This window comes from Mustela erminea, chromosome 1, assembly GCF_009829155.1.
Source record: "Mustela erminea isolate mMusErm1 chromosome 1, mMusErm1.Pri, whole genome shotgun sequence".
Classification (NCBI taxonomy): domain Eukaryota; kingdom Metazoa; phylum Chordata; class Mammalia; order Carnivora; family Mustelidae; genus Mustela; species Mustela erminea.
Window position 1 is genome coordinate 202,311,570 of NC_045614.1, and position 16,991 is coordinate 202,328,560.

Consider the following 16,991-nt stretch of genomic DNA (forward strand, 5'->3'; position numbering starts at 1 on the left):
ACTGTCCACTTAGATCTGCCCATACTTCGGACCTTCAGCCTCTCACATTTGCTTTCTTGATAAATTACTCTATAACCTACCTGCCCTTCTGAAACTAAATACAGACTGTCTGGCTGATCATTACATCTTCATTGGGAGTCTCTACCTTTGGCAAAGCTCTCAGCAAAAGGCATACCATCCAGAGGCTCCGGCTGACCTGTGGCGCCCACGGCTCGCCCCAGCCTGAGCCAAATCAGACTGATGATGTGGAGAGCGTGTGCACACGGGCTGGAGTAGGGTTGTGGGGGCTGGGGGGAGTAATTTCTAACTCGAGGCAAATTCCTCCTCACTGGCAATAATTTTTAAAAACCCTTTCTTATTGTATGTGCGTGCGCGCACGCGTGCACACACACGCGCGCACACACACACACACAATTTATACTCCAAAAAATAAGTCCACCTCAGGGAAATGGAGAAAGAAAGTTGGAAATTTGCCAAGAAATCTACCTTAGCAGCTAAACCAGTTAGAATCTCTGTAACAAAAGTCTTTTGTTCAAGAGGCTCCAGGCAACAGAATCCCCCATTGTGTTGCATGTTACCTGACCTAATTAACTTCTTTGTTTGAAACTGAAGAAAGGAGTCTTTTGAGCTAGAAGCTACCATCATCCAAAGGCAGCCAGAAAAGAAGCCCTTGGGGTTACCAATTCCTACACCTGTTCTCACACAAGATAGAAATGGAGTCATCCCTCACTCAGGAGACCAATAGGAACTGTTCCATTAGATTCCACTTAGATCTGGGCTTCACAATAGAAGGTCTTAACCGTGCAGGTCCTTTTGTTGTTTAGCCTAAGCCCGTGATCACAGCAGAAAACAATTTATATAATCCCTAGGAATTCCAGGCAGGAAATGGTACCTGTCTCCCTTACAAGAGCAAGGGAGAAAAGGCAGAAGTCTCTCAAAAAAGAAATGCACACCCACTGAGTTTAATCTTTAATTTCTCAAGTTGAGCAATTATTTCTTGGGTAGTTTAATTCTCCCAATCACGAACAACAGTAAATAAATAAAATGTGGATTTTCGCACAGAAGGCTGTCAGCAAGAACAGAAGTCTCCTATGTCTGGTTCACTACCTCCTGAGTGCCACCTCTGTGGTAAAGTTTCATCTCACATTTGAGTCACTGTCACTGTATGTCTTTATCCCCTGGAGTTATGAAGAGCCAGAAGTTTGAAAGAAAAGGCTTGGAAAATTATATTCCCAAGTCTCTTGTCATTCAAGGTTTCTAACGTGAAGTGAAGAGTTTTCTTCTGCTTCCAAGAGAAGACACGAAAAATTAGTATTGCAACCGGCCCAGCAAAAGCTCTGAGGCCACTGGGGACTTTCTATCCTCCGGCATTTGAAGTGCATATGCTCGATTCAATCACATTCGCTGCTGACACAATCAAAGTCGCATGTTACAACATAACTTAAAGGTACTCATCACAACAACCCGCCTTGCCGAGGCAACCAAAGCTGCATCAGCCGGGCTTCCGGTGGTCAGCCTTGTTTGCACACATACTGCTCATGCACAGACCCGAACACACAGGTGCACAGACAAACACGTATGCAGACACTTGCAGAAGACAGCTGAGAAGACAAAACAGCGACCTCAGCTTGGCTTAAAGAGAGGGATTCGAAAGAAGTCCCTAGAGATTGCAAGACGAATGCACCACAGCTAGTAGAAGAACACATCCAGGGCCATGCTTTATTAGAGAAAGACGGAGATGTGGGCTCGGGGTGGAACAGACGCAAGGAGACGCCCGGCAATTAGAGGAAGTGGACAGAGCACGTGGTTAGTGGTAGCAACAGACCCGTTCCCAAGGACCAGGAAAACCGATCTGCTACAGAGAGCGGAGTCAGTGGCGAGAAAAGACGAAAGGTGGCCAGGCTCGAGGAAGGTCCACTTACTGACGCTGCCACACACGGCCATGCAGTATTCCTCTGTGTCAAAGTTGTTTCGGTTGCCGCCACATCCGCCGTAAAAGAACGGGGCGCACTTCCCTTCGGTCACATCAAAGTACCAGCGGGAGATCATTGCTCGGCATGGCCCCGTCTCGGCCTGTTCAGAGCACACCTCTAATCAGAGGAGACGTGGGGAACCACATTTAGCATGAAAAGGTACCGGCTCGCGGTTCGCGCACATGTTTATGTTTCTTATGCATCAGTCCTCCCGGGGGGTGGGGGGTGACGTGGGCTGGAATGATTAGGCAGATTCTGCCCAACATTTTAATCACCGACCAGGACTTTCGAATGACCTCGGAAACAGAGCCGTGCATGCTCATCTGGTTTAATGAGGGTAGCTTAGTAGTAATAAAAGGATTCCGGCTGAAGTGAACCAATCTTTAGCTGCTTTTAGGTGAACAGTAAATGCCCCAAAGTGTCTGCACATTGAAACATCTCTTCCCTCTAAGAAATAAACTCCTCTTCTAGAATAACCTCAAGTCAGCTTTAAAGGTAAAAGGATTGTGTCTGCTTCTAATGCAAAAAACGTACCCTGTCCCCGACATCTGATTGTGTTCCTTCATGAAGGACAGCCTTGCCTCGGAGTGTAAAATAATTACACCTATTTTGAACGTGATCCAGTCTGCAGAGAGCCGGCCTGTCCACTGACCGTATTTGAAAAACATATGGAACATCTGTAAATGTGACCTACAGCCAATTATATTAACCCTAGTTAATATAATTTTTGTTTTTTCATTCATCTGTCCTTTGGGCAATAATGTCACAAACAATAAACCATCGTCAACCAACTCTAATTTGTTAAAACACACCATGCCCCATTTTACCTTAAAGCACATCTTACCTGTCGACATGCTTTGCCACCCTCCCCAAGATCAGCGTCACGATCCCTGATTGATCAAAGTGTAGTAACCTCTCTGTTTCCATTTGTAAAGTTATGGTAATTAGAACAAGAACTCTTCCTCCTGTGTGTATTCCATTTTTATTAGAAGTAAAACAATTCCCCCTCTGAGTTTGTATCTTGCCCTAGCTCAGCTTATAGAGAAACTGCAGATGCCTAAGCCCACACAGATGTCTTATTTATTAGTTTTATCATCATACCAAAGAAAAGCATCCTTCTCAAAGAGAAATGTCACTCAAAACTCAGCGCTTCCCAATTAGGAATATTCAGCAACATTCCTCCACTTAATCCTTTAATCCTTCACTCAAAGACAAAGATCCACACTGTTGATGTAAATGAGAGCGACTGTTTAACTTCCCTATACACCACTTATTATTCTTTCCAACTGAGACAAAGAGGTGACGGCAAAACCAGGAGCTACCACCATCATGATGACGTCGACAGTCAGTACAGAGCTCAGAAGGTGGAGGTCAAACACTGTGCAGGAGAAAAGCCAGATATCGGATATCCAAGGTGGTTCTGACTCTCTTTAGATGGTTGTCAGATGGACGTTTTTGCCTCCAGGAGCATCAGGGCTCAAGGTCACCCATCTCTAATGTCTTCTCATTCAGTACCGCTGCTTTGGAAGTCCATTCTTGCTAAGCCATGATGCATTTTCAGCTCGCTTTCTGCACCGAGCTCTCCTGTACAATGAGAACCTGCCAACCCGTTCACACACGCTTCCCATCCACTTGGCAATTTGCTTTATCTTCCACAAAGTAAAGGATGGTAGTCATACTTAAAAAGGATAAAATAAGTTTTGGCAGTGGAGGAGAGTCTGATCACCTGTGAGTTATTGACAGAGCAGCTTCTGGGCCACAGAGCGAAAAGCCAGATGCCCCAGAGGTGGGCTCCCTTCAAACCACAGCCATGAACTGTCTCCTCTCCTGGACCTTAATGACTGTTTCTCTCTCTCTTAGCTCTAAGAAACATCTACAGGCTCTCTCCCTTGTATTTCCCTCACCAATCTGCACACGTTTATGTGACTGCCTCTTTCTTGTTTCTAAGATGTGGTAATATTCATCATTAAGCCTCGCCTCAGGCTGTACTAACTGCAAAGAGACTGCCAGAATGGTATCTTCTGAGCCTACACCATGCGTGAATTTGGCCCCAGAGTTACCAGTGGCCGCTGCTCCTAGAAAAACACAGGGTGCCTGCATGACCCCCAAGTCACAGGGCCACCGGCAACAAAACCCATCGTGCCTCAACAACTCACAGCAGTCCTCACATTTGATACGTCCCAGTCCATGCCGCCTTGCACTCGTTGACCGCAGGCCCCCAGTGAACACCATACCATGGCTGTGCAGGGGCAGGACCCTGTCTCTAGGGTATCTCCTGTATATGAATTAGAAGTGAGTTTGGGGCAGGGGAAGGTGAAGCAGTGGGATAAAAGAATGATGATCCAAGGACAGGATCCGTGATAGATATTTGGCTTTCTGTGTCCCCTCGGAATTTCTGCTGATCGAGGCAAAACCTCCCAGTCTAGAACTCAAATGGCATTTTAATAAAGCATCATTTCCCTATACCACAAGTGAAACATTTTTATTTCATTCATTTAACTTTTCTTCTGTCTCATTCAAAATGGCTACCAAACCCCTTTGTCACACCCAGATTTGCAGAGTCCCAGTCAACCAGAAAAACATTCAGGACACAAAATCCATTTATAAGTCAACTAAGTAAATGGAATGAACTACGCGACGAGCCTACAATTCTTGCTGGTGTCTCCCGCTGCAAGAGTCTTGACCCATCAATCTAAGAAGGCAAAGAACTGAGTGACACAACATTGGGTGGGGGGTGTTTTGGGGGCTCTCTTGACATTATCAGGGCTACTCCTGCACTCTGGACAATGAAGGCCCCACGCAGTTTCACACTGGTGTATGTGGACAAGGTGAGGCACAGCCATCAATCTCATAGTACTCAGATAGAACATGCGATAACGTGGCCAGAGGTGGTAAAATAGCGTGTGATAATCTAATGTCAAATGTATTGGGCAGTACCCACATGGGAGCCTGGAAGAACAGGGGTACGAATGGCTCCCTTTGGAACCTCTCGAAGACAAGGGCTCTGTCCAGCTGGTTCTGATCTGCTGACACGGGAGGAAGGCATTCCAGCTGTTCTGGGCCACAGCAAGGACAGCAGAAGAGAAAGGGCAGCTCGTAATCCTGCCAGTCTCCCGCGCCGCCATTCCATCATCAAGCTGGCATCTCCCACCAGTTTCCTTCTGGCTAGGACTCGAACGTCAACCCCCTCGAGTCGCAGGGCTCCTTTCCAGGGGGAAATTATTCACAATATCATCCACTAAATGCAGAGCATTGAGACCCTCTAGGACGGTAATTCCCCCAAAAGAGAATTCACCTGAAAATTAAACCTGTGGTTTTCTTTTCTCCACCTTCATTTTCTTCTCAAAATGTATAATAATAAAGAAAAAGACTCACATTTTAAAGCCATTTAAATTCCAATCCACCTTCATTCATATTCAAAGTAAATCTTCCATATCATAATGAAGAAAATTTGTCCAGAATAATAGATGCTGGGATCTTTCTCAGAATGCTTGAAGTTAGATAGAAATACTGACCCAGACTTACACAGACATCTAAGAAATGATGATCTTTGTTTATTCATATTTAATTCTTAAGCTTCTAAGATGACAAATAGGTTTCTCAATATTCATCTAGCTGAATTCTGCTGGTAGGGAAGGCTTAATTTCTTCTTTTAGAATAGCTCTATCCATCTCTATGACAAGAGACCACTTAATAAACTGAAATGTTAGTATACACAAAGCATATGAGTTTATAAGCTTAAAAATGGACTCTATGTATTTTATATGCATTTTATATCTTTGTAAGGTAGGCCCTTGCCAACAAGCCCTGGGCTGGTTTCAACACTAAATTCCATTTTCTAAAAATCAGTATTATACAAATACAATATAGGAGCAAAGTGGCAGCTCCCTACACTATACAAAATGATTAGATAGTCCACTGTCCAAAAAACAACGCTTTAGCCACAAAATGAAGCAAACTTTATTTTAGACAACCAAAATTAGAAAATTTTATAGTTAAAAAAAAATATCAGCATGAAGATACCTGAGAAAGTCGCAGCTAGGCTGAGGGTAAAATCGTTTTCAAATGTACAATAATTATAATGCCTTCTTAAAAAGCAAGATTAATGGGTGCCTGGCTGGCTCAGTTGGTAGAGCACGCAACTCTTGATCTCAGGGTCATGAGTTTGAGCCCCACATTGGGTGTGGGACCTCCTTAAAAAATTAATTAGTAAGTAATGTACAAAGTTCTCTTTATTTTAAAAAATAAAGAACAACATTAATAGATTAATTATCATTAAATAAAGCACTAACTACTAAAGAATACTTTTAGAATAATGTAAAGCTTTTTATTATTCATTTTTAGTAGTTAAGTTTCAATTATTCTGACTACTGGAATATGAGAAAATAAAACCAGTATTATATGGAATGTATAAAGTTTAAATTTACAAATTTTGAGAAAGCAATCACTTGAATAATCCTAGATTTTTTTTTATAGAAAGCTAGGAATTGTGTATTCTGATATTATAAAGAAATAAACAAAGAAAATGACGTAGGAGAATTTCTCCATGTGCTGCAAGAATATATGCAGAGTTAAAGTTCAGATACAGTACAAATATACCTATTTTCTTTGAGTTAAAAATTATACGTCTTGAAATTTTATTTTATTCAAGCAGTTTCCATTAATTAACGTGGAGCCCAATGCAGAGCTTGAACTCACAACTCTTAAATCAAGACCTGAGTCGAGATCAAGTGTTGGACGCTTAACTAACTGAGCTACCTTGGCACCCCCACATCTTGAAATTTTAAACTAGAGTAAAAAGGGCAATAAGAAGACAAATATAGTCTGACCTTGTGATAAATCACTCGTTTAATGTTAACAGTAAAATAAAAATAATGACAGAAATACTAAAATCTACTAAATATTCTTATCTATAATATTTCCAATTAAGTGTTGACTGATCTGCCTAATCATTTAATCAATTAATAAGGACTATGGCCAATTTCAGTACAGTTTAGAATTACTCATTTTCAGCCTAATTAAGTTATTTCTGCAATTCTAAATATTATTATGGGATGCAATTTTGTGAGCCTAAGTTATTAGAACTTACAACTCAAATTCTGTGGAATAAAGTAGACAGATTCGTGTTTAACTTATAAGTATAATTTTAAAAAGGTAACATACCAGAAAAAAATGATTTTTTTAAGAGTGCATTTTTTTGGAAAGTAGATTTACATACTTTTAATTAAAAGAAGATATGATGATGTGCTTGCAAATATTAGCAAGTAGCCATCAGAAAACCTGTCCAGTAGAAAATAATTCTGATTAGGGCAACAAATTACCAGATATTTATTACCTAGTAATCGTATTTTGTGAAATAAAGGCACGTAGAAACAGGTAAGCAAGCTTGAACTAAAGTCTTATAACAAATCTCACTTAAGCCCCAAATATGGGTCGGACTGTACAAACAAGTGATGGGAACAGCTGTGCATGGTCCCGGAATCACTGACTCCGTAATTGCGAAACGACGGGTGTCACGGAAGTCTCTACAAGGTTTCTGTAGTTGGCTGGCCTGTTAACTGAATTGTGTTGATGCTCTGAGGCTAACCCGTACATCTGTCATTCCAATTATACCTGACCCAGTTCTCACATCTCCCCATGATGGAAGAGTATAAAATACCACCTGAAGGAGATCCACTTGTAAGGATTCAGACTCACCAGCACTCTCGTGGCCTTGCTGGGCGCATTCACAAAAAGGCACCCCTAGGACTTTTCCTGATTTCTCTGTTCCCTGTTTGCTACGGGAATAAACTTGTTTCTCATGGAGCTGTGTGGTTAACCTGAAAACAACACGGTACTATAAGAAGCTCCAGACTCTAAGTCAGAAAAGAAGAGGTCATGTCCTCTGCTGGAAATAAGGCAAAGTGACTTTTCTTAGAGACTGAGAGACAGGAGATGCTGGGAACTCATTATCTCCAGGGAAAAAAAGTGTGATTTATAATGTTCAATGATTTTCCGTGGTGTAAAGACTCCCACCATTGGTATTTCAAGATACCACTGGTTGTGGCTCACAAAACTCCTGTATAATCACATTTAACAGGCTACCAGTTGTCCACACTGTACCAGTGAGAGGAACTATAAAGGGACAAGTCAACTAGTCACAGTTGCATATGTAGGAAGATAGTAAGAATTTTCTAATTTGCTTGGTCTTCAGAGCTCACTTGGTGACATTTGATAATACATTAAGAACACCCCCACCATAGATAAGGATGGTTTTCCCTTCCAGTTTCTTATTCCCTGTCTCAAACACCTACATTGGCAAGGTATGAGGGGCATGCAGTGCTACTAGAAACTATCCCTCCAAGGCCAGTCCATGGGTCAATGGGGCCAGTATACCTGGGCCTCAGCACCCACTCCAGATCTCCATCTCTGAACCTATGTTTACCAACTGCCTCAGTGGCTTGAATGGACATTAGTGTTTGAAAAAGCAGTGTGATCAACCTTTTTATGTGCAGCTGTAATGTGAAAACCAGATATGTAAGATTCAATCATTTTCTGAAATGACCAGAGGGGAAAGATGAATAAAAAGAAGCAGAGGTTTTTGGCTTAAAAAGAGAAGTCCACATACATTTGGGAAAAAAGAAATACAACATATTTTAGTAGAGGTGTTATGACTCAATTACGCTCTATCCCCCAAATTTAATTTTACGAGTTAGTCATACATATTTCTTTTTTTTTTTTTTTAAAGATTTTATTTATTTATTTGACAGAGAGAGATTACATGTAGGCAGAGAGGCGGGCAGAGAGAGAGGAGGAAGCAGGCTCCCCGCTGAGCAGAGAGCCCGATGTGGGACTCGATCCCAGAACTCTGGGATCATGACCTGAGCTGAAGGCAGCGGCTCAACCCACTGAGCCACCCAGGTGCCCCAGTCATACATATTTCTTTGACAGTTTCAATACTTGGGCCTTAAATCCAATACCAACATAATAACTTTCTTACATATAAAAACAGACTTCTCAGAAATCTGAGTTTAAGTGATAATGTTCTTGTAACATGCCAGAACAACAGGAATAAAAAAGTTATTACTTTTATTTAGAGAAATAAACAAAGAAGCAATGAAGAAGGCTTGAAATTTATGTTCATGACCTCTGCATCAAGAAGGAACTACATGGGGGCACCTGGGTGGCTCAGTGGGTTAAAGCCTCTGCCTTCAGCTCAGATCATGATCTCAAGGTCCTGGGATTGAGCCCCGTATCGGGCTCTCTGCTTGGCAGGGAGTCTGCTTCCTCCTCTCTCTCTGCCTACTTGTGATCTCTGTCTGTCAAATAAATAAATAAAATCTTTAAAAAAAAAAAAAAAAGAAGGAATTACATGGAGTTCCTGTTCTTGCAACAGAAAGGATGCTTCTAGATAATGTGAGTCCCAGATGGACAACTGTCCTGCTGTTTTATGACCTTTTCTGAGGGGAGACTGGGTGTGTCCACCATGCCATTTTAGCTGGTCTCTTATCACGGGGCCCGAGGGAAAGGATGGGCCTCCTCCAGCTGGGAACACGTGTCCCTGATTGCTATGTGGACACTAACCACCATCTGCTATTTTAAAACAGTGCACCAGGGGAGAGTGAATTGCTTTTGGAAGAATACAAAAACAAAGCCAGGAAGGCAGTTTTTCTCCATCTCTCACTGCCTATGTGACAAATATGCAATAAGCGATCTTCAAAAAAAATAAAAATTTTGTGCTGATTTGTCTCTAAGCTATGCAACTACATTTCATGGCTTACCAGATAACTGCTTTTACCTGATAAATGAGAATTTATCATCTTTGTTTGAGCCTGTGTTTTGTTTATCTATTCTTCTCAAACAAACAAACAAAAAAAGTCCACTGGCTACCTCCCATGTACAAAACGCTGACTTCAGTGTCACAGCTGACATTAAGATGAGACAGAGTCTCGTGGTGTTTCCCTGCTCACGTATTTAAAGCTGGACATCACTGGAGATCCCTGTACCACAGTCCAGAGGTTAGTAACCAGACAGCTTCCGCTTCTATCTCCTCTCAGGGGACATCCAGCAAACACCAGAGACAGTTTTAGTTGTCACAATGGGGCAGGGGGTGTGTTGCTGGCTTGTGGTGGGAGGGACAGCGCTACTTAAATGTCCTAAAATGAACAGAATGGTATCAACAAGGAACCATTGGGCCCAAAACACTGTTAAGGCTGAGACTGAGAAAACCTGCCATGGTCCATGCAAACACCAGAAGGCTTCATGATGCACTGTAGTCATTTTGCCCAATCCAGAGACTGGACTAGCCAATAAGCAACAGTTGCCTACACCTCAGAAACCCTGAGTAACAACTACTGTTAAATTTCAGAACAGCATTAGGCATGAGATTGCCCAATGAGGGTTATGTTTCTCTTGTGAAATGGTAGAATTCAAACTCATAGGCAAAGAACACGAAATTTCTGTCCAGATTTTGTCATGCTCTCAGAGTCTACCTTAGAAATTATATCCAACAAGAACAGAAAGTAAGTTAAGAAATAAGAGAGATAAACCTATCCTCACAGTTAACTACTCGAACAGTCCTACCAGATACACGAAACACAGCACACTTTGACAAGTCTTTGGTTCTAAACTCCTACCATTTCAAGAATCTCTCAGATTTTATTTATATTTACTTTATTTATTTATAAAAGTTTACTTATTTATTCTTTTTTAATAATCTCTACACCCAACATGGGGCTCAAAATCATACCCCCGAGATCAAGAGTTGCGTGCACTTCGGAGCCAGCCTCAAGCGTCTCTTAATTCTTAAAATTTGGGCTTTTGCTGCCTGGAAGACTGAAGGGTTTTACTGAGCATCTTTTGAGGTGAGACTCAGTCAGGCTCGCCTCACCTTGATTTCTTGCTCTTCTAACAAAATCCTAAGAGGTCAGAAGTTGGAAGGGTGGCTGGAAGCTAGCGATGACTGAGAAGGGCAAAATGGTTGATGGCTGAGGTGTTTAGGCTGTAACCCATCCCGCTTAAAAACTCCAGGAAGCATTTTTCTAAAAGAGAACTACAGATTTCCATTAAAACCCACAATTCTATTAAAAAAAAAAAAAAAAAAAAAAAAAAAAAAAAGGGGCGCCTGGGTGGCTCAGTGGGTTAAGCCGCTGCCTTCGGCTCAGGTCATGATCTCAGGGTCCTGGGATCGAGTCCCGCATCGGGCTCTCTGCTCAGCGGGGAGCCTGCTTCCCTTCCTCTCTCTCTGCCTGCCTCTCCGACTACTTGTGATTTCTCTCTGTCAAATAAAAAAAAAAAAAAAAAAAAAAAAAACCCACAATTCTGGGGGCGCCTCGGTGGCTCAGTGGGTTAAGTCTCTGCCTTTGGCTCAGGTCATGATCTTTTAACCCACTGAGCCACCCAGGTGCCCTCTCACTCTGACATTTTAAGCAAACTACCTGACTAGCTTTCTGAATTGGGACCCTCTAACTCCATGAAAAGAAGCAGTCAATGCCATGCTCCGTGTGTATGAACACCTCACCACCAATGGCTGACATGCCATGGGCACCAAAGAACAGGCTGCCACTTCTTCCATCTACGCCCAGTGCCAACACGAGTTCTCTCGGCATCGAAGGATGTTACCTTCTGGTCCAGGAACAGGACTGTATCTTACTTGTCCTTAGTCATAACGCTAAGGGAAGGCTTCCTCAAAAGGGAGCAGCCATTGTCCCTTTGTCTCGTTCCCTTCATTTTTGGGCAGCACGCTACTATGAGGCCTCCATGAAGAGTATGTGAGCACATTTTCATGTTCCCAGGTCATGCTCCGTTTTCCCCCAAACCTGGCAAAAAGTTAAATATGAATGATAACTAAGAATCCTATTAGTGAGTCACGGGACACTTTGTCAAGTGTCAGATCCATCACAGACAGCTAACAATGGAGATGTGAGAAGCAGGCTAATGTTTGGTTCCTCTACCCTGGAGATCAGGGCAAGCCACTTTGACTTATTAATGACAATTCTCAAATTCCTTCTGTTTGGTGCTCTATAACCGGGCAAATCTCAATTCTTCTTGAAAAATCACTCACATGCCAACTTCTCATCAATGCCTTCATTAAAACTGAGGCCGAGCACTCTCCTTCCTCTGGGCTGTTGACGTGCCCTACCAGCAGGATGGAAGAAACTCGTGTCTCTCCCCAGGAGGGAGCGTGCTGGAAAGCCTGGAAGCAACATGACGGAGCTACCTTATTCATATCCCTCTGCCCCCAGGAACCAGGGCGATGCCCAGAACCTGAGTGTCTGGTTGATGTTGGTGAACATCCAGCAGTGAATCACATGGTGCTGCTCCCACATTAATGACTACCAGAGGGGGAAGAGAAACAATTTAATTCTGCAGAGTTCAGTCATCTAGCCCAAGGCAAGCAACATGAGATTGAACTTTTTAACTTCATCATCATATGCGATGCTTAAAGTGCTACCTGTATCAGTCTCCGTCCATTTAATATGAACTTCCAAGAGGTTCAAAATACCCACAAGAAATGAAACATTATCTTGAAATGCAGTTGCATTTAATATTATCTGGGTTAATTTTCAGCTAGACATAAAATTTAACTGCAGGTACTTTACTATAGAAGGTAGATTCATAAAAAATAATCTGGGTTTAGGTTGTTTTTCTTAGCATGTATCTGTAACTATCACCTCTATTATACCAATAGATACGGATACAGAACACTTATGCTTTTTCTAATTAAAAAAAATCTATCTGTTCATTTACCTTTGGCACTGCTACTTAGTAGTGAATATAAGTTCTCTGAAAAATCAGAATAATGCTTATAATTGTGACAACTATAACACTTCAGGTTAATTGAACACTTACTGTCTACCAGGAACTGTGCTAAGTGTTTCTCATAGATTATACGTCATTGAGCCCTCACCAAATCATTAAAACGAGGTTGGTATTATTAAACCCCACTTTACAGAGGGAAGTAATGAGACTTCAAGTAAGGAGACTTATTTGATTGACACAAATTTACATGGTTGGATGACAGCTGGGATTTGATTCTGGGCAGCATGTGCTTTTAAAACAAACCGAACACTTACAGCGTGCCAGGCATTATGGTAAATGCTGAACACAGAGCAACTGTCATAATTTGTTCAACAAACACGAACTGTCTTATCAGCATCTACACCATACACATGAAAAAACCTAACCAAGGTTACTCATCTAGCCTAAGGCCATAAAATCAGTAAAAATTCTCCTCGAACACTGTATTGGTCTGCCTCTAACCAAAATGAAAACTCCCTTAGTGAAATGAACCTGTCATGGTAGTATCTGAAATATAAACACTTCCTAATATTCCTCTTTCCTTCCTTTCTTCCCAGATTTATTTGTTTGAGAAAGTGAGAGCAGGTGGGCAGGGGGAGGGGCAGAGGGAGAGAGAGAGAGAGAGAATCTCAAACAGACTCCCTGCTGAGCCTGGAGCCCGACTGGGGGCTTGATCTCATGACCCTGAGATCATGACCTAAGCCAAAACCAAAAGTCAGATGCTTAAATAACTGAGCCAGCCAGGTGCCCCTCCTATTATTTTTTTCATGACCCATATCAGGGATTTTTCTCTAAGGACCCAGATAGTAAATGCCTCCAACTTCATAGGCCATATGGTGTCTCTTGCAACGACTCCACTCTGCCTCTGGAGCGAGAAAGTAGCTATGAACAATAGGTAAACAAATGGGATTGGTTCTCTCCTAAGAAACCTTCGTATTCGGAAACAGGTAACTGGCCATGTATGGCCCATGCCATAGTTTGCTGACCTCTAATCATCATTTAAATAATAATTCTAAATTTTTAAAATTTTTTTAAAATTTTTTTCTTTTCTTTCTTTTTTTTTTTTTTAAACAGATTTTATTTATTTATTTGACAGAGAGAGACACAGTGAGAGAGGGAACACAAGGAGGGTGAGTGGGAGAGGGAGAAGCAGGCTTTCTGACCCCAGGACCCCTGGATCATGACCTGAGCTGAAGGCAGATGCTTAACAACTGAGCCACCCAGGTGCCTCAACAATTCTAAAATTTAGGAAGGGCTCAGTGTGAGATAACAGTAAGCAAATACATGACATAGCAAAGGAATACACATCTACCAGAGAGCACAAATCAATAAACTGAGCCAGTATGTATTTGTAAACAAAAGGAAAAGGAAAAAGGAAATTCTGACAGTAATGAAGTAGAAATAACCTGGTCCATTTGGTTTTGAATGCTGGCTTCACCACCTCCCACATTCGTGGCCGTGGACTCTTAAAAAAAAAAAAATTCTCCAGGCCTTAGCTGTAAATGGAGAAATAAAATTTCTACCATATGACATAGTTACAAGGATTGAAAGATAGATGTTAAGTGCCCCAGAGTGGTAGGCAAGTCCATCTTCCACCACAGCTAGCTCCCCTCCACACTTTCTACAGTAGTGGAGTGCCTGGGGTCAGCAGGGGCACAGTGATTACTTGCTGAATAAATGAGCAGAAGCAAAAAAGCAGACTCATTCTATATGGACAAAACAGGCTAGAATAAATCAAACATTATGTCGCTTATTATAATACCAAAGTTTAATCAGAGTTTAGAATCCATGGTTGAGTTAGAAATTGCCCTGACATCTTGGGTTATGAAGTGCTATCCCTTCTGGAATCACAGAAAATCAGGAGCAAGCATCTGATATACTGCTGTTTTACTCAAATTGGTATTGGTTTATTCCACAGGATCAATATCCAAGTTTTTCTGAAGTACCCAAACCAATAAATCCTAAAGCTAGATGGATGTAGGAGGGTGCTCAGTTTTTCCCCTGAAATTAGTAAAAGAGTTAGAACTGACATCTCCCATTTCAGCATCATTGATTCTAATACAATACAGTGGAAAATTTTATGACCACGCCGAAATGTTCTATACTCTCCTTCCCTCTACCTATTTCATTCAAATTTAAACAGGTTATAGAACGATTGAGTTTTTGTTATGAAGCAAATTAAGGAATTGTATTAGTGGTAATATGCTGGTAATGAAGAAACAATTTTCTTATTAAGTAGGGCTGTAAATCACATTTTCTCTCAGGCACTGAAACATTAACATTGAAAACTAGATTGTGAACCTCTTTTCAATATCTCTTCTTTGCAAGTTGCTTCTTATTTTTATTTTCAGCACGGGAGCAGGCTCCTTCTAAGTCAAGTTTGACAAAGTCAGCAATCGGGTATGGCACTGCTGTCTTCTTCATCAGAGAAGAGTTAGCTGGCAATACAGACAACTCTCTGACATGGACCAACATACCATGTTCCTTTCCCAGAAGGCCTTGCCTCAATTACACTTCTGTCCATTTCAGGAGTCTCTCATGGGATGGATGGATTCCTACTAAAAGCTCTTCTAGGGCCACCTGGGTGGCTCAGCTGGTTAAGCATCTGCCTTTGGGTCAGGTCATGATTCCATGGTCCTGGGATCAAGCCCCGCACTGGACTCCTTGCTCGGCGAGGAACCTGTTTCTCCCTCCGCCTGCTCTGCCTGCTGCTCTCTCTGTTTGTGCTCTCTCTCTCTGACAAATAAATAAATTAATTAAATAAAAATAAAAGCTTTTTTGTTTCTAGCATTAACAGTAGATACTGTAAATGACCATGTTGTGTGTTTAGAAGGTCACTGTTAACTGCTTTTCTTGCCATTAACATTATTAACTTGTTACCTTTTAGGGCTAAGCTTCTTAAATACAAAACAAAACAAAAAAACCACCACCTAGGCTGGAGATGTAAAAAAAAAAACAAACAAACTATTTTAATTGCCTTCATCTTTCTACAGAAAATATTGTAACCTATATGTCTCTAAGTTCTATCTTAGCTAATAATGCCACATTGAGAGAAAAACTCACGCAAAAGAACCGGACTTATTTAGAACATAAGACGACCATATTATCTCAAGAGAACTTGGGCTTGGTTTGGAATATCTGCATTAAGTTTATGTGGCACTTTCTCATTCTACTGCATTAATTAAGCTACTCCCTGTTCACCCATCCTCTCACAGCAGTAACATAACAAAATCTCTTCATTGTTTCTACCAGAAAAATCCTCAGCACATACACAAAAGGTCCCGAAGTGATCACTTCAGCTGATACTCAAACTTGCCAGCCTGACGTTGCGATTCTCCACATTTTAGCCCTAGCCTAATCTTCCTGTAACTGTCTCATCTAGAGACATCTGCTCCTGTTTAAATCAGACGGACCTTGTCTCCCAATCATGTCTTGTACCTTCCCATGGCAAACTTGGGTTGCTATCTTGACTAGAATACAATGCACGGGTAGACCTACTCCGAGTTCTCCTACTTCTAATCCAGATGCTGTCTCCTCTGTAGAGCCTTCTCTCATGGCTTACTCTTTGCAGTAGGCACTGGGCTCATACTTTTAAACACAGATGACTTCATGTTTCTTTAAGTTAAATTTCCTACCAGATTTGAACATCCATGAGGGTCGGCTCTCCTGTGTATTCTCATCATGGGATCCATTAAGCTCAGCAAAATGGACTATACCAAAAAGGTGCTCCAAAAATGAGTGTTGAGTAAGTGGGCATTGATTATGTAAACCGCTCTCTTGGTGGAGACCATGAGAACTTCAGAGCCACTGCAGAATACTAGGTCCTGTAATCTGTAGTCACACATCCTGGAGGTTTCAGGAGGAGAAGCTCTAAAAAATCTGTCCTTTCCCTGCTAGAAAAATAGAAACTAGCAAGTTCATTAACCACAGATGGTCCTAAGAGGCACACGAAACACACTTTAGGAAAGGATGCTTTGTGTATGGAAAAAAACCACGGTTCAAACAAAATGTGTACCAGCTTACGGAAGTCTTTAGGTGCTAAATGCAAAAAGAAGTTGCATTACGTGGGGAACGATGCAGCAAAGCAATCTATCTTCTACTCTATTTTGTAACGAATATGTGACTCTTTCAATGAATTTTTAAGTTAACTCTGAGTGTGCCACTTGGAATCACCTCCATTTTAAAAACTATAGGTTCAAGCACAGAACCTCAAAAACAATCCAGCACAGAAGGCCACGT

At 41.6% G+C, this 16,991-nt stretch overlaps 1 protein-coding gene across 7 annotated transcripts in view; it reads right to left on the reverse strand.

The window, feature by feature from the left end:
- Nucleotides 1-16,991, reverse strand: part of APP (amyloid beta precursor protein) — a 263,764-nt gene that overhangs the window by 100,246 nt on the left and 146,527 nt on the right. For 4 of the 7 annotated variants that reach the window (XM_032353236.1, XM_032353234.1, XM_032353227.1 and 1 more), the window contains exon 7: nt 1,923-2,090. The exons of the other annotated variants lie outside the window; for them this stretch is intronic. In XM_032353236.1, coding sequence (XP_032209127.1) covers nt 1,923-2,090 — 168 coding nt within the window. The remainder of the gene's footprint in view (nt 1-1,922; nt 2,091-16,991) is intronic. 7 annotated transcript variants of the gene reach the window in all.